This window comes from Patiria miniata, unplaced genomic scaffold (assembly GCF_015706575.1).
Source record: "Patiria miniata isolate m_02_andy unplaced genomic scaffold, ASM1570657v1 HiC_scaffold_7, whole genome shotgun sequence".
NCBI lineage: Eukaryota > Metazoa > Echinodermata > Asteroidea > Valvatida > Asterinidae > Patiria > Patiria miniata.
The window spans coordinates 7,636,432-7,664,378 of NW_024037074.1; the positions used below are offsets into that span (position 1 = coordinate 7,636,432).

Sequence of the window (27,947 nt, forward strand, 5' to 3'; positions counted from 1 at the left end):
TGTGCTGAGTTCTTCGGGGTTGTACTGGTGCACGTAATATCATAGGATATTTGTATTTACAGCATGGAGGAAGGAACACAACAGGGTACCAGTCGAATCCAGAATTTTCGTGGCGCGCACAACTCCCAATAACCAAAAAAGACTTGAAATGCAAATTTATTTTAAGCCGCATGGGTTGCAAAAATAAAGACAAAATGGAACTCGAACGAGCAAGGAACACGGACCAAGGAGTTCGTTCTTAATTATTCCTCCATGAACACACACAAACACATACACAACTTTGGGGCACCACCTGACCCATATCATTATTGGGCAACACATGCCCACACGTACACAACTTAATTCGGGCACTTACCCCCAATTATTTGGCTAACAACGTGCCCAAAGTTAAGATTTACCATTGATAATCATAAATGTGCCCACACATACTTGAACAATGCACTTGGGACACACATACCGGATCTGTGAGAATGTTTTAACGATACATATGTAGAGACTTGAAACACTATGTGATTTTTCGCACGTCCACACTGTTATTTACAGTGTTGAGCAATAGGATTTTCCTTAAAGGGAAAATACAACATTTGCAAACATCAAAAAATAAAACTACCAAATCATTTTGAAATACCTTGCTGGACTGTTGAATGACAGTGAATGACAGTGTAAAGCATCCTATAAAATCATGGCACCTGGTATACTGTCATTTTCAAGAAAAGTGGTATTTTTGTATCAATTTCCAACGCTGGTCGGCCGACCAGCGTTGGAGAAAACTGGCTTTTTTTCAAATACTGGCCCCAATTGACCATCGCACTTGTGTGCAATCGATTACCCACCTATGAACGGGTACAAGCCAGCTAGACTGGTTCCCTGACCTTACATTTCCCCAATGTATGTAAACTGCTCTGTTTCTTCTTATATGGAGTCAGGGAACCAGCCTACAGGAAAATGATTGTTTTTCTTGGTTTTTATAGCATTTTCGAACCCAAAACCTCAAAAAGGTCAGTGTAACTATATTAATTTTGCTATATATTTCCAACCCCCCATTCCATCCATTTCTGACAATTACAGCAAAAGCAAATGATGTATATTCCCTTTAAATGTATAGAACAAAGGAATGTCCACAGAGTAACTGCAATACAGAGCTATGTGAGGGTGTACGCCGATTAGTCCGGATTTTCACATTCATGCGGCACTACTATTCCGAATCATTGAATGTAGTAAGACAAGTTAAAATTAGTTAGAAACTTCACATTGCCAACGTTTGCCCGGTTTTGATGTGGTTGGTAAAATTATTCCCGAAGTAATAATTGCTAATTTCACATTGTGTGACATTTTCATTCTGAAAGTTTACTAAGTGTGCCCTCTTTTGGATTTCGGATTACAAGAAGTCTTGATTTAAGATTTCAAGAAAAATCAACGGTGGGAACCTGTCCCAGATATTGCAGTGTGTCCTTGAATATTCTTCACATCTTAAGCCAACAATGTACGTTGGAAAGAGATCGCCGCTTTTTGTTTAGTTAGGTCAGTTGTTTGTGGCTTGGCACGTAGGAGAGGCTTCTGCTATTCAGCCTTGACCGAACATTACAAACAGTTCAAGTACACAGCGAGTCGCAACATGAACAGCAGTATTAAACTTTATTGATTACCCCCGTGAAGTGCGTGTGGAACGGTTTTTGTCAACAATGTACGTTGGAAAGAGATCGGCACTTTTTGTTTAGTTAAGTCACTTGTGTGTGGCCTGGCAGCGTAGGAGAGGTTTAAGCTATTCAGCCTTGACCGAACCATATCCTGGTTTGTCGTCACTCTTCGTTTAGCCAATCAAATTGTAGAATGGACAAGTTGTTTATTGTATTTAAGTCGTCGCCGAAGCTGGGGAGACCAACTTCAGAAACGTCAGCGAGGGGAGCAAGAGAGGACCACCTGGTTTCGAAAGAATATCTCAAACAGGTAAAGCAAACTTTCTGCGCGTTGATACTTTTGTATCTCAACGTTTTATCTTTGACAGGTTTGATTCGTTGGGTATAAATTATGCAGCGCAAAGTTTGTTATTTAAATACAAATTAAATACTTTAATAATTGTTTTGTTCTGGCCTCCCTTTTAGCTTGGTATGTTATGAAGAGACAGTTTTAATTCTGAAGCCTAATTGGTATGACCACCGATTTTGTAATTATATGGAGTACGCCCTACACGAATCAGTCGTCCTTCTTTGAATTCCTTTACAGTTTGGAATTCTTCATATTGACTTTTGTTGAATCAATTGTAAATTTGTCATTCTTTTCTGAAGTAAGACCAACCGATCTAGCGTATCTGTGGTAAAAAGGAGAAGGCAAAGACAAAAAATGATTCTTAGTTATTATTCACTTTCTTGTTTCACCTTACATAACATACTTTGCAAGATATTGAATAGATTAGATTAGTGGTGGTGCAGGTGACATGACCCCTTGTCTTATGGGTGGTACCACCGGTTGGCTGGTGAAGGAGTCCGATTCTCTGATGTGTGGTCTACATTTGGAGGTGTTGGAACACCTGAAAGTTCCCTGTGGCAAAGGGGGATTAGCATTAATGGGGGGGGGGGGGTCTGCCAGGACGCATATTTTTTATCGAGATCTGAGACTGGGTGTCCATCTGTAGGCAACCATGTTGTTAGTAAAATGTTGTTATGTTGGTGTTGTTGTTGTTGTCGTTGTTGTTGCAGCTGCTGCTGCCAGAACTTCATCAGTTTGTTTGTCATTTCTGGTTTATTTGTAGAACTGAAGATGAAGACCGCCCTTTTTGTGGTTTGTTGTATACTGGCTGTGGAATCAATTCAAGGTAGTTACGCTAATAAGACTCCCACAAATTACTTTCCACTACTTGCTTCCCATTTGTGTCCCTTTACTTGATTTTTTATCCGGCTTTAAATTAGCCTTGACCAAGGCGTTGGGCTTATCGATTCGCTGATAAAAAAAATTGCCGATAAGAAAATCCCTAATCAACTTGGCAAGGCATAATTGCGTGCACATATCGATGCCCGTACGCTGCTAGTGAGAAAGCAACTTGTACCATACAGCGAGGCTATGCTTGCACGTACCATCCGTTTTCCTTGCTCCATGCACGTACGCACGTACACACCCGTACTCGTACAACAGACAACAGCCATGCACACACAGTACATGCATGAGCTAGTCCGCGTAACAGTCGTTCGACAGGCCACGCGGCAGTAGGCCTACATTTACTGCCTTATTACACCGTGCGTACAGTCCGTACTCACGTGTGTGTTGCTGGTTGTGTTAGCCGTTCGTACGGACAAGGGTCGTACTCGCACGTAGCCGCGTTGATTGTGGGTGCAGGGCCCGATTATCTCCCTTCGACAAAAAGCCGAGAGACCGCATCGAACAAGGCTAGCTTTAAATATATTCCTAACCAAAAATATGAACCTCAAATAATATAATAATCTTTGAATGGAGACTTTAAAAGCTTGACAATGGCGTCTTCTTAACACGCTAGTAAAATCGTAGACATCGCAGTGGCTTCTGAAGCTATTAAGGTTGGGGAAGGACCATCATCATCGTACCTTTAGTTTGGCATACATGAACATGGGTTGGAGTACGAGCGGGCCGACAAACAAAAAACGTCTGAGAGTTTTCTACATGAAAAGCATAAATATTTAATAAAGAGGTTAACATTAATGTCTGGTTACATCTAATGCAGGTCACACTTGGTCGGCTTGGTATGACCGCGATAACCCATCAGGTACGGGAGACTGGGAGACACTGAGTAGTCAAAAGGTAACTGTTCCTAGGTAGGCCTATTGCTCGTCTCTTTGACACTAGGTGAACATGGCACAAGGCTTCACTGACCCAGCACCGCCACACGATTGATTCACCTTGTCATTTCGTTTTGCCCTGTCGGCTTAAAATTATTATTTGTTATGTACAAACGTGCAGCTCCGTGGATCTGTTGAATTCTTATGAGATTTAAGATCTTTAATCCATAATGGCGAGACGAGTGCTGTTCATACCCGCAGGGGAAGTAGCCGTCTCAGCAAAACCAATAAGTACATGTATATACATAACTCTCTCACAATTATGAATTTACTCCGTTCTTCAAGATGAGCCCATATCCCATAGCATTTCACATCAATTAAAAGGATCAACTTAGGGAAAAAAGCTACTCCCAAATTTTGTTCAGCCCTTTGTGTAGTTATCCAGGTGCAAACAGTTATAGTAATTAGTTTGACAACTAGATTCAGTTATTTTAGACCTTAATTTTGAAACACTCCATAAGGACAATTATGATTATTGTCTAACAGTAACGAGCCTGAATAAAAGTCAACTTCACAAATTAATGTAAAGCATTAATAATAATAAAAAGGCGTTCTTCCTGCAGCTAAAGTACACGGATTCCTCCCAAGGATTTTGCTTGAACCCTTCCCCGGAGGTTTAAGTTATTTTCAAGTTGCCGGATTTCCAGTTTTTCATTAGTCTTTTTTCCTTCTAGAAACTAGGCTACGTCTGTGGCGGCTGTAAACCGATCGCTGCGGAATGCCGGGTGAAGGGATCTGCAAGCGTGTTCACCCGTTGGACTGGATCGGCGCCGGATACCCTGGCCGTTCGTTGCTTACCGACAGCGGGCGTGGTGTGCAAAAACACTGACCAACCCGGAGGTGCTTTGTGCAGTGACTACGAGATCAGATATCTGTGTCCGTCTACAGGTGGGTGTTTATTATTTGCACAATGTACAATACCGCGAATGTAGGCAAGTTCAGCGTGATTACCTTTGCCATGTTGGGGCTGCAAACGAAACCCAAATAAATAAATAAAAGTTCAATGATAACTTGTTAGTCTACAGCAAGTACAGGGCTTTATGTGGAGATAGTGCATGAGGACCAGCCTCACGGATTGTTTTGTGCGCATGTGTCAGACCTTGCGAGGATGGGCGTGACGCAGACCCGGATTTGCACAAATAGTAGATGCACTAATTTTGATCATTTTGTCTCCCTTTTGTTTTAAGCCTCTACCTGGACGCAATTCAAGGACAGAGATAATCCTTCTGGGACCGGGGACTGGGAAAACGTATCGGCGTTTAGGGTGAGCTTGCATTAAGATATGCAATAAGAAGCTAACTGTACTGTTATGAAAATCCTGCACCAAGTCGGAAAGTCTAGTAACTTGGCCGGAGTCAATAACGACAAATGTTTAAATGAGATTCATTTTAAAAATTGGTTTGCAGAACAGAGATGGCGACAACATCTGCAATGGCATTCGCCCAATGTGTACCCAATGCCGTGACACATCTAACCTAAACGCCTACTACACTACTGGAGATGCATTCAATACCGGTTACGATTGCAACTGGGAGAACGGTCTAGTCTGTACTACAGAGGTGAACACAGAAGTATGCAAGGATTACGATGTCAGGTTCAAGTGCCCAAACATAGGTAAGTGTGAAAATGTCAGCAAAATGGGTTCGTGAGCAATCTGAAGCCCCGTCAGAAAAAAAAGAAAGATTAAATTGCCCCCAGGTGGGTCACCACTTTTGCTTTTAACTACTATGACCCTTTGTCTCACATGGTGTGCCTATTAAACCATTTTGTTTGACCATTTGTCACGTGACTAGGTACCTGTACATCATGCGCACGATGGACGTCCTGGAAGAACCGAGACTATCCCTCCGCTACCGGTGACTGGGAGCACGTTGGAGCCTCTGGACACAACCCGGTAAGTATCCCAGACTGGAGTTTATGCTTGTGGTTCCTGCTTCGAAGGTGGAGATCAAACTGCTTAAAGCTATAGCCCATCATTTGTAATTGGTGCATTTTGTTCGTTTGAAGCAACAAAAGTGTTCAAAATCTAATGAAGGATACTGAGCAACTAACCTGGTGAAGTTTCAGCTAAGCTTCAGTTGTACATTCCGAGAAAAGCAGCATTCTAAGATCTCAATTTCAAATCAAAAGTTACTGAATCATGTTTTGAATTGCAGCTATACACGGCGTCGCGCACTGATCCGACGAATTATAACAACCGCGCGCGCGTGTGCGTCGTTCCAATACTTGTGCGCGCTGCGCTGAATAACAAAACGAACTACTAACTTAAATTTTCCTACGGTGCTTCTTAAGAATCACCGTTGGAAATGCCTTCTTTCGTTGATTACTTCAAAATGACAGCTTCCCAGAAAGAATAATTTCACAGGGAGTTTAGTTCCCTTACTATCTTTCAACCAAGTATGTTTTTCAACAATAATTACGCCAATTACTTTTTGGATGGCTGCAAATGATGGACTATAGCTTTAAATCTTTGCTCAGTCCCATAGCCGGATTTTGTTTCTTTATTCTTACTGAAATGCACGGATGCGCAACAGCAAAGGCAACAATTCCGAACTACAAAAACAAGTTTTATGATTCATTTACATTTCCTGTAGAAACTGTCGCTCTTGCCACAAGGACTGTCTCTTAGATTAGTTTATTTCAACTTCTACATTTAGTTTGAGTTTGCTTTGATACCACTTGCAATGCCTATGGAACTTCGTGACAGCTTGACTGTGCCCTTCTAGAGATAAACTGTCCTATCATGATCTCTTACTTTGTCAAATTCCTTGATTTTGTCAACCCAGTGTTCCAGTAAAGAGCCAATTGACATCCAATGCCGCGTCCGGGGAACCAATCAGAACTGGAGCGACGCCGGTCAAGAGCTCAAAACCAAATGCACTCCCTCTGAGGGACTCGTCTGCCTCAATGCTGACCAAACTTCCGGACAGTCCTGCTTGAACTACGAGGTTCGCTTCTTGTGTCCTTAGTTCGCCTCAAAATGATCCATTGGTTTGGTACCGTTACTTTGTACAGACCAATGAGCCGACACTGCCCTTCTTGCAACTGTGTGGGACGTTGGAGTGGGTCAGATTGTTGGAAGGTGTTGAGGGTTTGATTTTCTGCTACAGCTAGACGCAATAATGCTTCGATTAAGAAATATAAAACAGTTACAGGCCATTTATAGTATAAGGTCTTATTAACCTTATTTTAAACATTATCTCACTCTTTAGAGCTGGTGGCGAAAAATTGTTGGACAGTTTAGTTTTAAATGATTAAGTTTTGTCATTGGGAATTCGGGGACTTTTGGGGACCAAAATGCATTACAGAGGAAAGCTTCATTTAAGACCATAATTTACTAGTCAGAGTTAAATCACAAGAATGCACAGTAATTTTGATAACACTGAGATCGTACTGCGCAATATTGCTTTATACTGCATGGTCTATTTGAATACTTGGAAAAAGCCACAAAATAATCTACTAACACGAGGTTCGGTTTCCGTGCTATTGGGTGGTGGTTTCGTAATTTTGGATTGGACTGACTGTTCACTATAATGGCAATAAATTGAATCCGATTATGTTAAGTTTGTTTTGTGTAGTTTCATTGTTTTCGGCTAGACAAAATTCACCCATATCCCGACGTATGCATTTTGCTGTATGGGAAATGTTTAATTTTGTGTAGACCTTGGCGTGTGTGATAGCATGTACAAATACAAGCTTGAGTGAGACCTAACGGGGAGTGACGGGACCACAGCCCAGGCCAAAGTCACGGTTTCGAAAAAGGACCACAATTCGCATCGATACATGCAACTAATTTAGCAGAACTCTCTTCTCCAGTAATGAATGATTTCAGTGTGGAAACCGTCTCGCGGCATTAAACTCTATGCAATAAGGACCTTAAACTTCGATTGACTTTATAGTTAATTTGTACAGCATTCCCAAAAATGCATGGTTGTGGTCTGTAGAATAAAAGTCTCCTTGTACGTCTACCTTCGTACTTGTACCAGTACTGAAGTCTTCGGTCAATACTCAGCAAAATATATTTTTGGGGTGATTGAATGTGTTTTTCCCTATCATCACAGTGATGCTCCACCGTATCTTGATTAGCCACGCTGTATTAATCACCGGTAGAGGGCGCAACATCGACTATTTTGTAGGCTGACTCGGAGGGACTGGGCAAGTTTATGAATCTTGATCCAAACAAACCAAAAACGTTCCAGATGTTTGTGTGAAACAGACATCTCTTCTCCAGTAATTCATGTTGCGATACCAACGACTACGTTAACAAAATGACCATCGCCAATCAAGACTATTCCACCGTTTTGCGGCAATCTTAATAAAGTCCGGAGTTGATACGGAAAAATGGTAGAATGTGTACAAACAAAGTCTACTTAAAGCTGTATCCACCCCCACAAATAAAAATAACCAAAAGCCTTTTAAAATTATGTTGGTTGGTTGGAAACAAGTAAAAGACAAAATGTGATTTTTAAAAACAAAGAAGGGCAGGCGGAAACTGAAGAAAGAGGGTGGGGAGGAGAAACTGGTTATTCTTGTACTTGGCCTAACAGATATCGGTCATCAGAAAGCAATAACAATTATATTAAAATATGTCCTAAAAGTCAAATTTAGCAGGGAAGATATTGAAGCATTTACTGAGAAAACACTTGGACATTTTCCGACCAGTCTCATAGGGTTTGTGCACAGTGATGTACATGTTCAGGTACATGTATGGGAAATTCGAAAGAATTAGCCACCACTCATTTTCCTTAATTTGACCCGAAAAGTACCAAAAGTTGTAAATCTGATGAAGAAACACTATTTTAGGAGTGCACAAATTCTTTGATAATACTTTTTCTGTCATGGCCCATAGACTTTGTGCAGAAGAGTGGTGGCCGTGTATGGAATTCTTTCCCATGTATGGAACTGATCTTTCCGCTTAATTTTGTGGAAAAGAGCCTAGTACTAGTAGGGCAGGTTTTTGATTTATGAACGGAACTTGTATTTGTACAACACGGGTCTAGTAAAACAGGTGTAACACTATCACCGACAATGTGCCTATCAAATGCCCCCCCCCCCCCCCCCCCCCCCGCTGCCCTGGGTCCGATGTCGGGATTTGGTCATGTTTTTTTTTCAGCCCCAGAGTGGGGATAAATTTTGGTCACTCAAAAACATTGTTACCAATACCATTGGCGTAAAAAGGCAATCACTGCGGCCCACGTATGTATGTCGGAGATTGTCACTTTAAGTTTGCCCGAGCCTGGTGGGGATTTTGTCACTTCAAAAGTGACAATCTCTCCCTTGGGTGGGGCAGCCCGTGGGGGGGGGGGGGTTAAACAATTGATCTAGCTAGGCGCATTTACAGGACCAATCAAACTCGATCGTCCATTTAATCAGTGACAGAACGATCCTGAAGCTGAACCACCAAATCGTTTCCATGAAATCGAAGGTTGGCTCTAAATTAGTTTGAGCTGTGACACCCGACAAAAAGAGAAATTATACTAGCGAGATGAATTTGACAGAATAACCCCACACTGCCGTCATGCATCCACAGGCGAATTAAGGGGCGCTATTCATCAGCGCGGGACGGTACTTAGGCCAGACGTGATGCCTACGCTCCATTGCAAAATAGCTCACTGATTTCAGGACCCAATTTAATCAGATTTTCACGGAAGATAAGAAGTACGAGCTCGCAGTCCTGTTCATGGCTTCCGTCCTTTTTTTTTTTACAAACCCTCCAATTCATGGCCCTCAAACTTAAGGCTGCATCCGAATCTGTTGTCTAGAGCTAGGTCTAGGTCTTCGCTCCATTAGAAATACGCGGAGACGCGCTGTCAATAGACGTAGCCGTAGCTCTGGAAGCCCGTTTCGGACACGGCCTTATAGTATAGTCTGACTCCCTATTATCGCGGCATCCCTATTATCGCGGCATGGGAAATTTCTCTTTTTACAGTGTCAAAACTCCTTCAAGTGGCGATTTTTATCCAGTTCACCAGTCATCAAGGATTTTCTACCGAGTTGTATAAAAAGGACGATTAAAAAATGTTGTGTCTTTCGGGACTTTTAACGATTTTAATAAATATTAACGTTTTCCAAAACTTGCAAAATTTTCCCTCACCGTGTCTGCTAAAAGGTACCGTTTATATTTTAACATACATCTTTAATTGCGCTCTGTCCATGAAAGTTCCATTGTCTGGTTCCCATTCTTCAGCTGCAAATGTAAAATAAAGTCGAACGACGATATTTGCAGCGCGAAATCGTAACAACTTTTACGGGATCAAAATAAGCACCGCGCGTTAGCGAAAGTAAAACGGCACACCGTGTAAAGTGAATGGCGCCCTCAATCGCCGTAAAGTAGACTTGCCTCAGGGATTTGTGTTCTCCTTTCGGGGGAAGGGCAGGGTCTTAAAAAATCATCCTGCAGACATTTTGTCTTTAATCAAATTGAACGTTACGGGGAAAATATCAGACTTTATTCAGGGGGTGTTTTGGTCAAACATAAACTATGAACAAAAAAGTTGGGATCATTATAAAAACCACTTCCCGCATACCGCGATAATAGGGAGTCCACTCCGTTCGCACACGCCGCGCATGTCTATTTTCACAGGCATCGTACACGGAATAAACCACACCACCCGTCAGATTTTTTTTTAAAAAGGAAGAGTTATACTACACATATGACAGGACAATTCTGGAAGGTTAGTTGGCAATCTCTATTCCGAATGAGAAACGTGATAAGTACCGCGATAATACGGCGTTCCATCCTACTAGCAGCAAAAATTAATCGTGATTTGGCCCGCCTAGGAAATTAGTTGCGCAGTTGGGATTTAAAGACGTCAGCGGGGATTCCCCCCGCTCACATTGCGCAATGGCGCCCTAGCTAACCCATGTTGACCCATAAGCTAAACACGCCCGCACGTACGTAGCCGGCGCGGCCTACATCCATGACATCGGTACACACACGTACTTCGTGATTTTAATTTCGACCCGCAACAAAAAACAATTCTTCAAAAATGAATGGCATTCTACTTTGCGTCATTCTATTTGTTAGTTTGGTAAGTCACCTTTTTTGTGGTCTGGTGATTGTGAAGGTTGTTATGACATGTCAGTACAGAAAATTCATGATTTAGCGTGCAACTTTCATGACTTTCCGTATACCAATGTGTGTTGTTGTTCACGTTTAAACTGAAAGACACCTATTTCCGACAGCGCACTGGGCCTAACTTTTAATTGCTAAAAACTGTCTTAAAAAACCCCACCCCAGTCTGTGTTGGTTCTGTGCAGAGTAATTATAATTATAAGTAATCATATAGTACTGGTCATGCTGGTCAGATTCGTGTTTTTCCGGGGGGAGGGTAGGCCCTATGGGGTCACTGGTGGTGTTTTTGTTTGTTTGATTTTGTAAAAGGAATATGACAATTGACAAACTTTTGGATGAACTGTTCATCAAATGGATCGTGAATATAATTTATAAAAAGTGTTTTCTTTCAAAATGGCAATGCCTTAGGCCCAAAAAATAATAGTTCTGCTTCCGGTTTCCCTACCTACCCTATTCTGAAAGCCCCTACCCTTATTTGTTTATGGGACAAATCGGAAAAAACACCCAAAACCATCAATTTTTACATTTTACCCTTGACTGCACGCAGACGCCTCCATATGATCGTACACAAAAAAATTCCCTACATAGGCCTACCTACCCTATTTTGGAATGTCATGTAATCGGAAGCAGAACTATTTTTTTGGCCTTAGCTCCAATTTCCTTCTTTTTATAATGTATTTTGCGCTGAAACTTTCTGACGTATAGGCCTATATGATAAAAGTACGTCATATCTTAGAAGAAAAAAAATACCGAAGGGAAAAAAATGAGTTTCAAATTTTACTGCGTTTTTTGTCCACAAAATTTTCTTAGATGCCTCTTCAAATTTCACTTAAGGCCTCAAATCAGTCTAGGCCTACTTGAAGACCTCCCAAAACGTGCATGTTTTGACAAGGAACATCTAGTCCAAATAATATGGACCTCATTAGATTCATTTTCAACATTTTGGGATTCATTTGTAGTTTTATGTTGTTAGCTTGAAATTTCCAGCTCACTAGGCTCATGACATGGGAGATTCGCTGGTAGAATCTCCCATATGTCACGAGTGTCTTATTTAATGTCTTATAAAATATTTCAACTTTTTTTTTTTTTTTTTTTAAATTCCTGTCTTATAGCCCTTGCATGTGGAGGACATCAGTCTTCTTCATTTAACATCTCCTGAATCACAGGACAATGACAAGCAGGATGAAGGCTTGTCAAAACAAGATGTAAGTGAAGTAAAAATACAGGCTATAGTTTAATGTGGCGGTCATACTAAAGCGCGTCAACAAGCGTCAACACGCGTCAACAAGCGTCAACAAGCTTCAACAAGTTTTAGTAGTCGCTAAGTGCGCGTCAACAAATTTTGTATAGGCTTTTGAACAATAAAAACAGCTTTTATATGGTAGAAAAAAACAATAATGAACATCTTCTGCATATCAATTAAAGTTAAAATTACTTAAAAAGTGGTTTTCCAGCGCGAAATCTACGACGGGTTTTTTGATTTAGTATTGGCCGCCATCTTGTTTGAGATCTACATACTACGCATGCGTGGAGTGTACCATTCACGCATAGGGGTTTCTTTATACGTTACGCTTAGCGAAACCTCGTTTGGTTTTTGCATTGGGATTTTTTGGCAGACATTGTGAACAGTGTCAGTCGGCATATTTTTCAAATAATTAGCCAAGTACCGTGAGCAAGTTTTGCATAATTTATAATTGAAAAAAAATAGTTTTCCTAATTCCTAAGCGTAACGTATAAAGAAACCCCTACGCGTGAATGGTACACTCCACGCATGCGTAGTATGTATCTCAAACAAGATGGCGGCCAATACTAAACCGAAAAACCCGTCGTAGATTTCGCGCTTGAAAACCACTTTTTAAGTAATTTTAACTTTAATTGATATGCAGAAGATGTTCATTATTGCTTTTTCTACCATATAAAGCTGTTTTTATTGTTCAAAGGCCTATACAAAATGTGTTGACGCGCACTTAACGACTACTTAAGCTTGTTGACGCTTGTTGACGCGCTTTAGTAGGACCCTAATGTGGCAGCCATGGATTTTCAACTGCTATCGTTACGGCATTGCAAAATCATCATTGCGAATCTATATCAAATGGCATAACACAAGAAAGATTTCTGATATTGAATAATAGTCCTACTACATGTACTTTTACTAGTATCAAACCCTGGAAAATAGTCCACCAAAGTTACAAGGAACCATTGTTCGGCTCGATCGGTGGATATCTGTGCTATCACACGATCGCACGCTATATGCACTTGTGTGATCAGTCGATCCTGTAGCAATTCTCAGACTTTACTTCCCTATTGCAAAGCAATCCTTCAGAGCAGTGGATTAGAAAGGAAAAGGGATCAACAGATGGTGGCATGATCGACCAATGGCGACACGATCAAATGCCATAGCGTGATCGACTGATCGCACAGATTCACAGATAGCGCTTAAAACCATCATGTGGAAATGGAATAGTAACCAAAAACTTCTTTCCTTGAGTGAAGATGAGGTTGCTATTTCAATGCCGAGCAAATCTATTCTTTTCTTTTAATAAAAAAAAAGTAATATGCTGTTGTAATCTGTTCCACAACAAGGAATTTGGAATTTCCTGTTTTGGTTTTTGTGATCTGTGCAGGCACTTCCAGATAATCCCGGGCAGCAGGTTGATGCCATTCCACCTGCTGGAGGCGAGGAAGATGCCGCAGTGCCAGAGATGGATCCAGCATCTGAGGAGATAACATTTGTGGGTTTTTCTCTGTTTGTGCAGAAAATTTGGAACGGACAAATACACTTGAATGTCCAACTCTTCCAAATAATACAAGAATTTTGGCAATGTTTTGTCTCTACGTCTGCATGGTTTAATCAAATAAACTGCAAATTTGTGCTGGTCCCAAAGGACTGACTGACCGACAGACAGTCTGTGATTGGTAACTAATATGCTGGTTGAGAGACTAGCGAAGAGACCTGGGCAGTGCTATTGTATAGGATTTCCTTGAATAGCAATGAATGGGCTTATATCTGTTGCACTGTGTAGACCTGACCAGATGCATCAAAAGATTACCAGCGTATAGGCATTTGAATCAATTGAGTAAAGGTCTTTTTGGGTGTCGTTTTTTTTAGACTCCTCAGGTGATGAGCTTCAACCTACATGTAAGCTCAGCAGAGATCAAAGACAGTGAACAGGTGGAGAGCCCACCTAAACCTGAACAGCTCAAACACATTGTAAGTTTGAATGGTTCCTTCTTGCTTGTTTACATTTCTCACATTGTCCATGACTGAGTTTGACCTAGCCACCATGCATGGTCACCTGACTAGAAGCAGTGATATTATTGGTCAATGTGTATTGTTTGATTGACAAACAAGAAGGCTTTATTCAACCTCGTTCCCCATGGGTACGATCTTGCTGCGCATGGGTACAATCTTGGTGCGCCATGTTGGTGCCCATCATGCCTTGCGCAATCTTAACCCCACAGTTTGGCACATTTAAATTAGGACTGCAGTCGACGTGTTTAACGAGCGACGCAGTGTGTACAATTTGGAAAGGGTATTTTTACAGGATCAATCCTTTCAAACGTAAGATTTAGGTGTCGCGTTATAGAGCATTGATTTATATTAAATGTACCTACCTCTGTTGTCCCTTTACCCATTTTTTTTTTGGAGGGGGGGCAAAAAGTGAGGCTTCCGGAATCTATAACGTGCAGGCATCACACAGTCTTGAAAAAAAAAATGTCTGTACATGACTTGATATGTGCAGGAGATACGAGTGCATAGGGCTTGCAGTCTTCAAAATATGGGTGCAGTGCGCTCTAGAAGTCAGTCGGCATCGTTTACCTACATGTACATGGCCAGGGCTAAGTGAAGAAAGGCGCACGCAGCTGGAATTGTTATGCGCCAACTAAAGCATCGTCCCAACTAACATTGGGACGGTCTCAACATATTGTTAGGTATGCCGTCTCAATTGTAGTTGAGCCTGACCCATTTAAAGGCCGCTACTATATTTGCATGCAATGGGCTTAGAAATTCTAAGCCAGGAGTTAGAATCTACACTGAATTATTTGGACCATATGAGGATCGTACTTTGCAAATATCTCCCTTAATTTTTTTTCTCAAAATATTTGTAATTGCGAATGAAAGTATTTGTAATTTTATAAAATATTCTCAAATCTTTAGAGTATAAAATTACTTTTGTCGCTGTATAACAGGAGCAGCCAGGAACTCTTTACCAGTCAGATGGTTCAGCCCCAGGCTCGGATGATCTGCAACGTGAGAAGAGATCACCAAAGTTTGATCCGCTGCCTAATGTGAGTAAATTATATACATGTAGGACAGGCACTAGATCTACTCCAATTGGAAAGACCATTTTTTAAATCGAATTTTTAATTTATTTTTTTGCCTTTGAGAAAAATCCTGTCAGGTTCGAAACGTCAGGCCCTCTAACTTTGTTGATTTGTACATCTCAGGACGATCCAGTCAGTGAGCAGTTTGCGGAAGTTTAGTTCATTTTCCTTCCTTCATTAGAAACATATATTTTACATGTGATTGAAGTACACACATTTCTTTTCTAACAGGCTTCATGGAGATTTTTTATAAATGCTTCTGAGCTGTGTTTTGAAGGTACCGTGAAGATTAGTTTCAATGGCTCGTCACCCCATGGGCATGTGGATGCTTTAGTTGTTTTCTTTGGGAGTGGCTTTGAGATTTTGTTTGTGATGTATATATGCATTCAACTCACAGGTGTTCAGTGTTGTATGATGAATCACAAGTCCATCACAACTCCCTCACAAGTCCCTCACAAGTACAACACTGCAGATATCACAGAAGTTTCGTATCAAGAGAATTGAGGTCCATCAATGTATTTGACTGCCTCAAAAAGGAAATCATCATGTCAAGATATTGCGACTCCTTTTGCAATCTTTCAGAAACTGAGTTGAATTATGATCTATTTCCGGCCGTAAAATTTGTTTTCTTCGTTCAGACTGTCCTGCATGTTTGCCTGCAAAATGTGCATGTTTGAATGCAGAGGCAATTTACCATCGGGACATTTTTTATCTCATCTTTGGGAATTTTAGGGTAGAAAGGGCTCAAAAGTTTTGAATCTACATCAACATTTCTCTTTCTGGGTAGATTTTCCCATTTTTTTCAGCTGCACACCTACTCTTTTGGTATTTCTTTATTTAAAATGGGAAAGGTACATGTAGTAATAGACAACGTGACGTCACCTCTTGAATTTGCGGCCTGTCACCTGCTTCGAAAGCAAGTCGCAAGCTTCGGGTTGTTCAACCCGTCGATCAACTCGTAAACACACGTGTTCTAATTGTTCTGTAATTGTGGGACTCGTTTTGTCTCGTGTTGTTATAGGGACAAAAGACCCTATATGGGGACAACAGAAAGTCCCCATAACTCGGTCCTAATTTACCTAACGATACAAAATTTACAATAACGCGGTGATGGGCCGCCCATCACACACACATATACCCTTTAGTTTTATAGTATAGCGGTGATATTGGGTTTCAATACTTTTTTTGTCATATCTTTCTATTGAGATCAAGGAATTTGCACACTTATAACTTCGCATTAATCACATCACTGTTGCATTTCTATGCAATTATTCTTCATCGTCAAGGGCCGTCCATCGATCACTTTCCTTTGTTTTTGTACAAAAGACCTAACTGCACAGTGGATGTATGCTACCCTTTCTGTTGTTACATGTACAACCAGTGAAGTAATATGTTTTGGAAATTGTTCCCCACTAATTTGATATTTTGGGTTTTTTATTTGGTTGATTCACCCATCCAACCCTTTCAATTGTGAATAATTGTGTCAAACTTGTTGCAATTAATTTTTCCGAGTTTTGGTTGCTGCATTGTCTTTTCAAATTAACATTTTTGTTACATACTGTTTTTGACTTAAAGGGAAGATACAACATTTGCAAACATCCAAGAATGGAATGATTAAATTATCACGTAATACCTTACTGAATTGTTAGGGAATGACAGTCTAAGGCATCCTTTAAAACCATGGCTCCTGGTGTGCTGTCATTTTCAAGAAAAACTGCATTTTTCCAACGCTGGTCGGCCGACCAGTGTTGGAGAAAACTGTTTTTTTTCCTTCAAAAACTGTTCCTACTTTTTCATATTTAGTTATTCTGACTTTTCTTTGCAATTGATTACACACCTGTGAAGGGGTTCAAGCTTGCTAGACTGATTCTCTGACCTTACAGTTCCCAAAAGTGTATTAATTGCTCCGTTTCATCTTAAGTGGGGTCAGGGAACCAGACTACAAGAATATGATAGGTTTTCTTGGTTTTTCAGTTTAACAATATTTTCTATAACACACTAATCCTCCAAATCCATTTATTTCTGAAAATTGCAGCAAAAGCAAATGTTGTACATTCTCTTTAAACAGGCATGCAACTTTTCCTCGGATCCGCTAATTTCCTTGTTTTTGACTTCCCATGAATGCCATTACAAATTGAAAAACGCTGTACAAAATCTTCTGTGGTTTGGAATTTGCTTGTTTTTTTTCCTTCTGAATTCCCCGTTGCATTCCTGTTAAGAATAGTGTTGTATGTGTTAATCTTTGTCTGAAATTTTCATTTCGTTATGAAAGCAATAAAAGGTGATGTTAACCTGAGCTGTAGCGCATTTCCAGATTAAAAATTTAAAAAAAATATCTCCGTTATTATTTTTTGTTTCGTGATGAAGGAGCAAAACAGAAAGTATTTAATTAAAACATGTTCAATTTTTTTAGGGTGACTCCTGTCTTTTGAGTGGATCTTCGGGTGACGTTTACTATGAGTATATTGATGCAACTGGACTTGAGTGTCAATGTGAACTGTGCTTCCCAGGGCGCATTGTCGCAAGAAATTGCACATGTGACCGATCCACATTAGATATTCCACAACGAACAGAGTGAGTATAATCATCAGTCCTTCTATTTTGAAAATCACAGCCGTGTAGAAAAAGGCACACCTTGAATATTCTGGGCGTGTGGTTTTTCTAGGTGTGTGATTTTCTGCATGTGATTCTGTGGTCCAGGGAAATTCAGGCGTGCAATTATTCACACTTCTCAGGAAGCTCTTGGGTGTGCGATGGTGTGGTGGTGCTATCGCACGCCTCAAATCAGAAGGACTGTATTCATGAATACTAAGAAGGGCATGGTTCACTGGTCCCAGGGCACCATGCCCTTCTTATACCTGACTGACTAACTTACTGACTGACTTATTCCCTGACTCCCCGACTCCCCCTTGTGTGTTGGGCAGTGCTATCGTATAGAAGTACCGTGTAGTGCAATCTTACCCATTGCATAAACCAGATATACAAAAAAGACTTTCTGAATCAGGTGGAAAAAATATTTCGGCTCTAGGACTAGCTGAACTTAAAGATATAGTCCATCATTTGTAATTTGTGTATTCTGTTCGTTTGAAGCAACAAAAATGCTCAAAGTCTAAAGACGGGTGCTGAACAACAACCTGATGAAGTTTCAGCTCAGCTTCAGCTGTATATTCAGAGAAAAACGGCATTTTAGGATCTCAATTTCAAATCAAAAGTTGCTGAATTATGTTTAGAATTGGGCCTGAATGCAACGTCCAAGACACGTTCTCACTGCAGATATACGCACTGTCGCGCACTGATCCGACGAATTATAGCAACTGTGCGCACGTGTGCATTGTGCCAATGCTTGCGCGCGCTTCGCCGAATAACAAAACGAACTAATAATTTAAATCTTAAGACGCACCGTTGGAAAAGCCTTCTTTCGTTGAATACTTCAAAATGACAGCTTGCCAGAAAGAATAATTTCACAGGGAGTTTAGTCCCCTTACTATCTTTCATCTAAGTATGTTTTTCAACAATAACTACGCCATTTACTTTTCGGATGGCTGCATATGATGGACTCTAGCTTTAACCACAGATCCAGCTACAGACAAGGACGAATGACTGTTCTAGGCTCTAGTACAAAATGCACTGAGCAGACTTGCGTTAATTGGTTGGACGCGTGATAACGGAGATTAATATCCGTTGGCATGGTAATAGCGAATGTTCCAGGTGTGCCATTTTGTCTGTTTTTTTTGCATGACGTCTAAAATGGAAATATTCATAAAACTTTTAAGATAAATCCACTCCTTATGTAAAATACACTTGTCCAAAATTTGGAACAGTTCTGGCAGGGATCAATTTGAGAGGGATCATTTAAGTTGATCGATCTCATGCAAGACTTCATGCAAGACATCTTGCAACAAGGCCAGAGCTTATTGTGCACTCACACTTTTTTTTTTTCTTCTCCGGAAGTTATTAAAGTGCTTTTCATTGTTAATCCTCATAGATGTAGATTGGTTGAGCAAGGCAAGCAATTCATGCCAGTGCACAACAAGTGCACGACGGGGATTGACTGCAAAGCCTGTCCTCACCCATGGATCGTGGTGAGTTTCTAATCATTATTTAATTTTTAAAAATTAATCATGAACGGTTTTTAAAACTACCCATGTGTGGGCTCTTGACCAATAGGAATTGCTAAGCTCAGCTGTCCCAAGATTTATTAATGAAATTTCATGTTCATTTACGTTTGTGACACGATCATTTTTTTGTATTTTTTTTAGAAAATTGAATGTCCTGCAACTAGTGATACCGAATGCGAGTGTGGGAGTGAGGGTTATTCCGTAGATGGAAATGACTGCATACCAAAACCAAGATGTGATGTGGACCATGAACCGAGGTTTGGAGGTAATTGTGGTACAGTTTATTTTTTATGCACAAATTAAACATATATGTAATCCCGCATGTTATGTCATTGATATTGATTATTATTATTATGAATTATTCCTGGTAATGAAACCAAGGATTCCTCAAAAGCGCCCTGGTCACATCGCAAGCCTGAATAAATCTATAGAGAGGAGACAATGAGAAGAAATTGCAGTTTCAGAGGTGGGAGGAAAAGCCCAGAAAATTATTCTAGAAAAAACCAACAGAATCAGGCAGGGACTGAAAAGCCAATCCACATGTGGACCAGGGCAGGAATCGAACCGGGGCCATAGAGGTGGAAGGCGAGGAAAGTAAACACGATGCCAACCTGTCAATATGGCTTATATTTGGAGAGATTAAAGGATATCAAGAAGACAAGAAATATATTGACATGGACGATTAAAAGTACCCAAATGAATGCAAAGTTCTGAATGAATGTTTTGATAATAGGAGTCAGTATTCCTCGTGGTACCAGGATACTTTTTTGTATTTTTAGAGCCATGTTGATACTTATTACATGTATAAGCACAATTTGAAATGGACTAATTTTGCGTGGTTACAGATATACGGCCAAAACCTCTGGACTCCCTACCTCTCGCCATGATCTTAAAATTCTTCAAAGCCACTGGATTCAAATCGGATGATCCGAGAATTCATGGACATTTTGATGAACTGAGTGATATCATGCACGCATGTTCCGTGTTGCCGTGTTGTTTGGAGCGGGATTGGCCATTGCCAGACTTTGTCTGGTACTGCGGTATTCACAGTGATAATGCGTGGACGCTAATCCCATTGTGTGGAGCGGGATTGGAACTATGCTTTGCCCGTGCGTAACGGCGGGCCGTCTGGCATTGTCTGGTCGCATCGCTTTGTTTGCTCGGCGCGCGCCTGGACAATGCGAAGGGGGGGGGGGGGGGGGTCGTAACTTTTTGGTTGTGAGTGGTAAAAACCTGATTCAAAAATCAAGTTGTTGTTTATTTAATGGGGATTCCTATGATATTAAGCATTTTGAAAATAAGATTTTTAAAACATGCTGAAAGTAAATGATGTAAATCTTACAGAATAGAAACTCAAAATTTGGCCATTTAAATTGTTGTATCTCCAAAGGGCAAACACCTATGAGCCTGATTCAAACGCCATTGATTTTGTTGTGTAATTTGCTTTCAGTGATACAAAACTTGAGATTTTTTTCTTTAAAAAATAAAATTCGCCGGACTCCCTACAAGAGGAAACCCATTGCAAGCTGTAAATTTGTAAGCCAGGCACTCCAAAACTCTCAGTGAATTCAACTAAAAAGATGTTAAAACTCCAACATAATCTTAGCCTTGTTTTAGTGATTTATATTTTATTACGTGTTTTGATAGCTGGCCTCGGCCTTGGCCTTGGAGGTAGTGGCCTCGGCCTCGGCCTTGGCCTTGGCCTCGTGGTTGTGGCCTCGGCCTCGGCCTCGGAGGTTGTGGCCTTGGCCTTGGCCTCGGAGGTTGTGGCCTCGGCCTTGGCCTCGGAGGTTGTGGCCTCGGCCTCAGCCTCGGAGGTTGTGGCCTCGACTACAACACTGATATTGTCTCTTGTCCTATGCCAAAATAATGTAGTAGTTTTAATTGAAAGCATTTGGTATTTGTAGATGGTAAACAGTACAACGTTATGGTTTGCCAACGATGTGAGGAGGGATACAGTCAACCCAAGAGCAACTCCACGGACAAATGCCGAAAGATTCCAGACCCAACAGAGCTTGTAACTCCTACCCCAATAGGTTAGTCCCAAAAAGCAAAACAAATTTCATGCTTTGAAAAAATTGCTGTTATTCTTCAGTTTTTGTTGAAGCCAGTTTGTACATCACATGAATGTGAAGTGGATTTGATGTCATGAAACATTCACTGCCCAAAAAAATACTGAATTCACAGGGCAAAATCTTCCTAACACCAATTATGAACCACTTTTTGTGCGAAACAGTCACACAAGCATATTTCACAAATGTTAAAGTCTAATTTAGTGCAGCTGATTTGTATACTTTGCATACCTTTTTTAAAGGTAATAGTCCGAAAAAAAAGGATGCTTTTATAAAATTAAAAGAGATCCAACATTTTCTACGTACTTTTGCATATTTTCGTGATTTATTTTTTAAAAGGCTAGTCAATATAGTCCTCTTTGTACCTGACTGACTGACTCTAACACTGACTGTCACTTGTAAATAAGATTTGCTTAAGTCTTCACCTTGTTGCGGATATTTGAAAAAAAAGAAAAGTGGAATGGCAATGAATGGGCTTAAATCTAGCCCAATGTGTAGGCTACATTTAAAATTTATGATGAAGCAGCTTCCACTGAATAGCCATTTTGAATCAATTGAATGGGAGTTTATGTGCTCTGGGACCAGCTTTAATACATTTGTCTTGTTTCATGTCTCTGAAATAGGTTTCACATCTCAAGACACCAGCATAGTATCAGAGACTGTGTCACCATTTATCAGGATGGAATCAACTCAAAGTCCGGCGGCCAATTTGACCGGAGTTCCTAGTGACGACACAACAGGTGATTTTGACCACAATGACATTGAATCATGAAACGTGTTTGTAATTTGTTTGTGAAAAACTCAAGCAAAACTCTCCAAAAAGTCAACAATTTTCACACCAGATGCAATAAGCAGAAAAAAGTGGGTGGAAAATGTATTTTGGGGCATATTTGGCAAGAATTGATATTGTCAGGTCCCGATTTTGTACACTAAGGTGTCCAATCAGGTATGTGTTTAAAAGGTAGAGTAGATCATTTGCAGCTATCCAAAAAGTAACTGACAAAGTTATTGTTGAAAAGCACACTTGGTTTGAAGATAGTAATGGCACTAAACTCCCTGTGAAATTATTCTTTCTGGCATGCTGTCATTTTGAAGAAAACAGGTCATTCCCAAAGATGCGTCTAGAGACACGTACATCTTTGAAAATTTTCGTTAGCAGTTTGTTTTCTATTCGGCAAAGCCATGAATGGGTGTGCGTAAGATTTGGCACAACGCACATGGTTGCTTTGATTTGTCGATTCAGTATGTGACATCGTGTAGCTGCAATCGGCTGAATGAGAACGTGTCCCGGACGCTGATTTCAGGTGCAATTCAAAATATGACTCAGCAACTTTTGAATTTAAATCGAGACTCTAAAATGTTGTTTTCTTGGAATATATACAGCATTCACTGATTTAAAACTTCATCAGGGTAGTTGTTCAGCACTCTCCTTCAGATTTCGACCACTTTTTTTGCTTCAAACAAAAAAAACGCACTGATGACAAAATGATATACTTTACCTTTAATTGTCACATATTTTAGACTTTTTGAAATGCATATATTCCCCCCCAAAAGAAGCATGAATTGCGGTGAAAATATAATACAAGCGTTTAATTTTCAACTGAAGTAGCACAAGCCTGTCTTTTCCCAATATGAACACAAGCGTTATGAACAAGAGTTTTGATGGCTGGTTCTCTTTCAGAACCATTCACTCAATAACACAAGCTTTGAATCAAAAGTGATGCAAAAGTGTCTGTTTAGTTGTAACTTTTAATTTCACTGCTCTGGCTGTAGTTGTACACATTGTCACCGAAAGTAAAAAAATAATTTGCATTGATTCCTGTAAATGTTTGCATCCAAGAAATTACGGAATGTGTTTTTGTCTTAAGTGGTCAGTTGTTTTTCTTACTTTTTGCCTTTGTTTGTTAGATGCAACTGGGACCACAGAAGGACCGACATTAGTCACAGGAGATGCAATTTATTGCTTGACATGGAAAATCGGCATTATTGTTGGTTTGAGCATATTGGCGGTCGGCATATTCATTGGAATAGGTGCTACGTGTCTCTACATCAAGAAGTATTATGATCCCCTTACTCGTAAAGGTGAGATGCCAAAAGAGGAATTTGCTGTTCTCAGGACTGAAACGTAAAACAAAGTTGACAATTTCCCCAATGAGAGAATTGTGACTTGTATTGTTTACATCTTTTCAAATTGACAGCTCCTGGATTGAGTATAAAAGTTCCATCTTCATGTAGCATCTTGTATTTTTGCGAAATGCATGAAATCATCCCTATTACCAAAGAAAATGTTTTAATTATGCTCCACATCTAGCCAATTCTATAAATGTAATTTGCCATTCAAGTATCAGTAAGAATGACATCAAAGGATTGTTTTATTTGTTAGTTAAGGAGTGCATCAGAATTATAAAATCATAGGTGTCAGATGTAACAGGGACAGGAACAAAGTGGACCTCAAGTTTATAGAGTGACCCATGTGCATTGTGTGATATTATGTCAAAGTACTGCTTCTTAATATGGTTTGGTTGGGTCACATGTTGCATGTACCTTAACTTCACATGTGCCGGGAATAATTATTGATCTGCTTGAAAAAAAAAACCCCAAAAACATTTGATGGAAGTAACAAATTCTAGAATTTTTTGTCACTTTTCAAAATATTCATCTGCTTGATAAAAACATTTTGATGGAAGTAACAAATACAAGAAGTTTTGTTCACTTTTCAGCTGCGGTTTCAAAGGATGACAGATCCGGCATGGAACTCGGTGAGACATTTTTTGTAAGCTTCATCTGAATGTAAACAAAATTGTCACATGCTCGCTAATATCTGAGTTAGCATGTGTCAGTTGGTCAACACATTTGTCATGTTGTAAAACGCTAACTTGTATATTTTTTATTTTGAATCTATAGAAGGAGTTGTCACTGGCTGGGGAGATAATAACAATCGTACTGGAGACGAAGGTAATTTAACTCAGTAAACAGGGGTTGGGGTTTCTTCAGTGGCGTAGCAAGGTCATTTTTATTGGGGGGGGGTTAAATAGTTTTTAAAAAGGACACTTGTCCTACAACTGACACATGCTAACCATCTGTCAAGGAGGGCGCTGTACAAAACCAACAATTATGCACACTAACGGACAATATCTGGTGCATTTCATGGCAAAACACGCATGAAATTCTAAAAAAAGAAAGGTACTTGGAATCGCCGAGAGCACAAAAAGTGCACAATTTATTTTTAGAAAGGACAAATGTTCAGAAAAGAAAGAGCACTTGTTAACAAAAAGGGCACTCTTTACAAAATATTGGGGGGGGGGGGTAAATAACCCCCTTAACACCCCCCCCCCCTGGCTATGCCTATGTTCCTTCAGGTAGTCGCATAGATAGCCTGCTAGAGTACAGTAGCTGGTTAGAGGCCTGGTAGCGGATAATGGACCAGGCCAAATCGGATGTTTCAACTACTCCACTGTGGCCTAAAACTTCAAAAATGTGAAAAAACACAAATTTCCCATGACATTTTGATCAAAACTTCAGGTCACTTCTTGGCACAAGCAGTGGGCACTGTGTGCGCGTGGTGGAGAGTGCATCATTTCATGACCGGTAAACGTCACCTGCCGATGTTCAAATGGCAGTTTAAAACCATCCACGTGACAGGGTCTCGACCAATAGGAATCTATTGGTATACCTTTCTCGGTTATTTACAAATGTTTATGGTCTCCCCTTGTAGTGAATATTGACGAACCTACCTCGTCCAGTCCATTGAATGCATCATCACCTGATAGCGGCAGGGGCAGGGGAAAGGGTAGAAACAAACGTACCGGTAAGCATCTTGTTGTTTGCTCCTTGTTAGCGAAAGATTTTGAACTGAGAATGATCTTGAAGTTAAACTAATATGAAACTTACAGTTGATCCAGTGAGAATTGGATCCTGCAGGAATAATGTGTCTATCTGTGTGTTTTTTTACTCCTTCAGGCAAGATAAGTCAGGCAAGGAAGAGGGGTGGGCATGGTGGGACGAATTGACACCTTTTTCCAGTGGGGAGTAGGGGTGCATTATTTTTATGGGGGCGTGTCCCCCCCCCCCCCCCACCCGCCATATCCCTCCCCCCATTCGGCTTTGCCGCTGCAACTGAGAGGCTGTTTAACAGGCTTCAGATGAGGACGTGTTGGTATAAGTTGTTGACAATTTAAGAAGTATTGTCTTTACTCCTCAACTTCTTCTTATGGATAGCTGCCAATGTATACTGTAGGAATATGTTACGTTGCATGTGGGACAGTTTGCGGTGTATAGAATCCTCATTTCACCGTTGGGCAACCTGTCCCATAATGCATTGCTATATATTACCGATCACTTAACACTTCCAAACTATTCGTAAGATGCTCTCAGTCTTCCAAGACGTGTGTGACACCAGGTTGCCTTCAAATCTCCAAAAAAAAAATAAAAATATGAAATTTGTCCTCCACCATGTCCATACACATTTTGAAGTCGGGCTATTTTAGGGTTCCAATGGTAAGATGAAGCACTGCTTCGAAAACTTGCTGAGTTTTTATTCTTTTTGGTATAAACATGATCAATTTTTTTTTTACTGAAATACACAAATGCCTGAAATTGTTGTCACACCTGAGTTAATACTAAGGGCACACACTAGTTCTTCTTGGTCATATACTGTCGTCGGCATTTCTCTCACACAGGGTAGGGATATTTTCTATTCACTTTTGTGTCTTTCCTTTTTTGCATTTGGTCATTTTATACGTGTCAATGGTATGCTATGCAAAAAGGACCAAATTTCTTTGCACCAAAAATAATGTGAATGTGTGATTTGTAGCACTGTTTAGACAATTAATATGCATACCGAAAAAAACAACTTTTGTAAATGTTTTTCAACTCTGTGTTTATCCGAGGGTTGTTCGGCATTGTTCTTAATAGTTGCATATTTTTGCTCTGCTTTATTATTTTAAATATACCTTGGTTTAATTTAGTAATAGATGCATATTTATTATGCGATCTGCATTTATGGAAACCCCTGGATTAAAAAGTGGCATGAATAACTATTGTAGCAATTCAAGAAACATCTCAAAATCTAATCTATATTTACTCAGATTTTTTGAAATAGATGTTGTGAAACAGAAAAACCACTTATCAAAGAAGATGTCACTGCTTTCAGATAAGAAATGCAGTGTGGAAGGGTTTTGGCAGATCGCATATTTTTGTATATTTCTTGATTTTCTTGTAGGTATTTATACAGGCATGCAACTTTTCCTCAGAATCAGCGACTTCCTCGTTTTTCACTTCACAATTTGTCACTAAAATTTGAAATGTAGAGTGCAGAGTCTTGTAAAGCTGGGAATTTTCCCTCTTTTGTTACTGCGAGTTGCATGCCTGTTTTCGTAATTGTTTTCATTAATTGGAAAATTGCTAAAAAAAGGAACACTCAGATAAATGTTATTCGGTAAATGCGGATGTAAATTGCAGTTTTTTATATTATCACTTTTTTATTGTAAGCTTAAATTATGATGAGATGTGAAGACTTTTGTGTTGCTTAATTTGCTTACATTGCCCGGAATTAATCAATTTTTATTTGCACGACAGTTCTTAAATGTTGTCAGTGATGTCACAAATGCATTGAATCGTGTACGCTTGTAGGAATTTTGCTTATAATGCTTTATTAAAAATTGTACAGCAAGTTCGATGAATAAGTAATTAAAAACAGGAGGAATTTTGGTACATTTGCATCTGTGCATATCACAGAGTTGCGCTTTTTCCAAATTGCAAGCAAGGAAATCTTAAGTATGCACAGTTTTACTGAGCATTAAGAGGCAAATTCCGGGCAATTGTTCTCCTGTCTGCAATTCATGGACATTTGCTTAGTCCTGCCTAAAATTGATTTAAGAATGAAAAATATCAATGTAAATACATGTATATAAAATGTATTCACACTGGTCATTCCATAAATTCAGGGTCCATTTTTTTGTGTGCCCCTGTTTGATATAAGATTTTGTATCAGCATTTGTGGACACTTTCTTTAATTCCTTCTATCTCCTAAAGTGTGAAGCAACCTACCAGCATTATGAAAAGCAACGTACCTGCCAGTATATATACAATGTAAAAAAAATAGAGAAGTCAATTTTAATGATACTTGCAAAGCAAGTTACACGGGTCAGGGGTAGCAGGGACACAAAACAATTCATATTTTTGTACCCTGAATTTATGGAATGACCCAATACTGTTTTATATGTATTCTTAATAATGCTGGTGGTGAATAAAGGGAACATATTATTTGAAAGCACTGTCGCAGACCTTAATAAGAATGAAGATCTCTTGAAGGCCGTAAGTGGCCATTAACATTCAAAAACTTTCCCCGGCCCCAACCAGTCAAACTCCAACACCAGGGTTAGTTGGAATTTGTTAGCGTGAGCACTCTACTGGTAAACTAATTGTGCTTTACATGGGGTCAGGCATACACCACCATTAATCAGATCAGATCACTGGTGTTTTTTCCATTTTGGTGTTGGAATTTGCCACGGAGTGAGAAAGGTTTCAAATAAATCACTCCAGGGCGAGT

General features: G+C 40.0%; 3 protein-coding genes across 4 annotated transcripts; all 3 read left to right on the forward strand.

Annotated features, from left to right (window-relative positions):
- Positions 1-1,841: 1,841 nt before the first annotated feature.
- On the forward strand, positions 1,842-7,369 carry LOC119745924 (mucin-5B-like). The gene is made up of 8 exons (XM_038222601.1): positions 1,842-1,947; positions 2,750-2,812; positions 3,692-3,768; positions 4,481-4,694; positions 4,994-5,070; positions 5,213-5,420; positions 5,600-5,700; positions 6,593-7,369. Exons 2-8 carry the CDS (start codon positions 2,758-2,760, stop codon positions 6,773-6,775), a joined length of 915 nt encoding a protein of 304 aa, XP_038078529.1. The 5' UTR covers positions 1,842-1,947; positions 2,750-2,757; the 3' UTR covers positions 6,776-7,369.
- A 3,303-nt stretch (positions 7,370-10,672) lies between these two features.
- On the forward strand, positions 10,673-13,813 carry LOC119746086. The gene is made up of 3 exons (XM_038222876.1): positions 10,673-10,837; positions 11,994-12,086; positions 13,506-13,813. The coding sequence occupies exons 1-3, from the start codon at positions 10,796-10,798 to the stop codon at positions 13,770-13,772; spliced, it is 402 nt and encodes a 133-aa protein (XP_038078804.1). The 5' UTR covers positions 10,673-10,795; the 3' UTR covers positions 13,773-13,813.
- A 184-nt stretch (positions 13,814-13,997) lies between these two features.
- Positions 13,998-27,676, forward strand: LOC119746091 (tumor necrosis factor receptor superfamily member 21-like). 2 transcript variants are annotated; one of them, XM_038222881.1, is made up of 12 exons: positions 13,998-14,092; positions 15,073-15,171; positions 17,621-17,781; positions 19,193-19,289; positions 19,467-19,590; positions 21,233-21,361; positions 22,021-22,137; positions 23,306-23,479; positions 24,118-24,156; positions 24,302-24,352; positions 25,113-25,205; positions 25,358-27,676. In XM_038222881.1, the coding sequence occupies exons 1-12, from the start codon at positions 14,003-14,005 to the stop codon at positions 25,405-25,407; spliced, it is 1,224 nt and encodes a 407-aa protein (XP_038078809.1). In that variant the 5' UTR covers positions 13,998-14,002; the 3' UTR covers positions 25,408-27,676. The 2 variants fall into 2 exon arrangements, with proteins under 2 accessions (XP_038078809.1, XP_038078810.1); XM_038222882.1 differs by lacking the exon at positions 13,998-14,092 and adding an exon at positions 15,439-15,484 and having other exon boundaries at positions 15,080-15,171.
- The last annotated feature ends 271 nt before the right edge of the window (positions 27,677-27,947 follow it).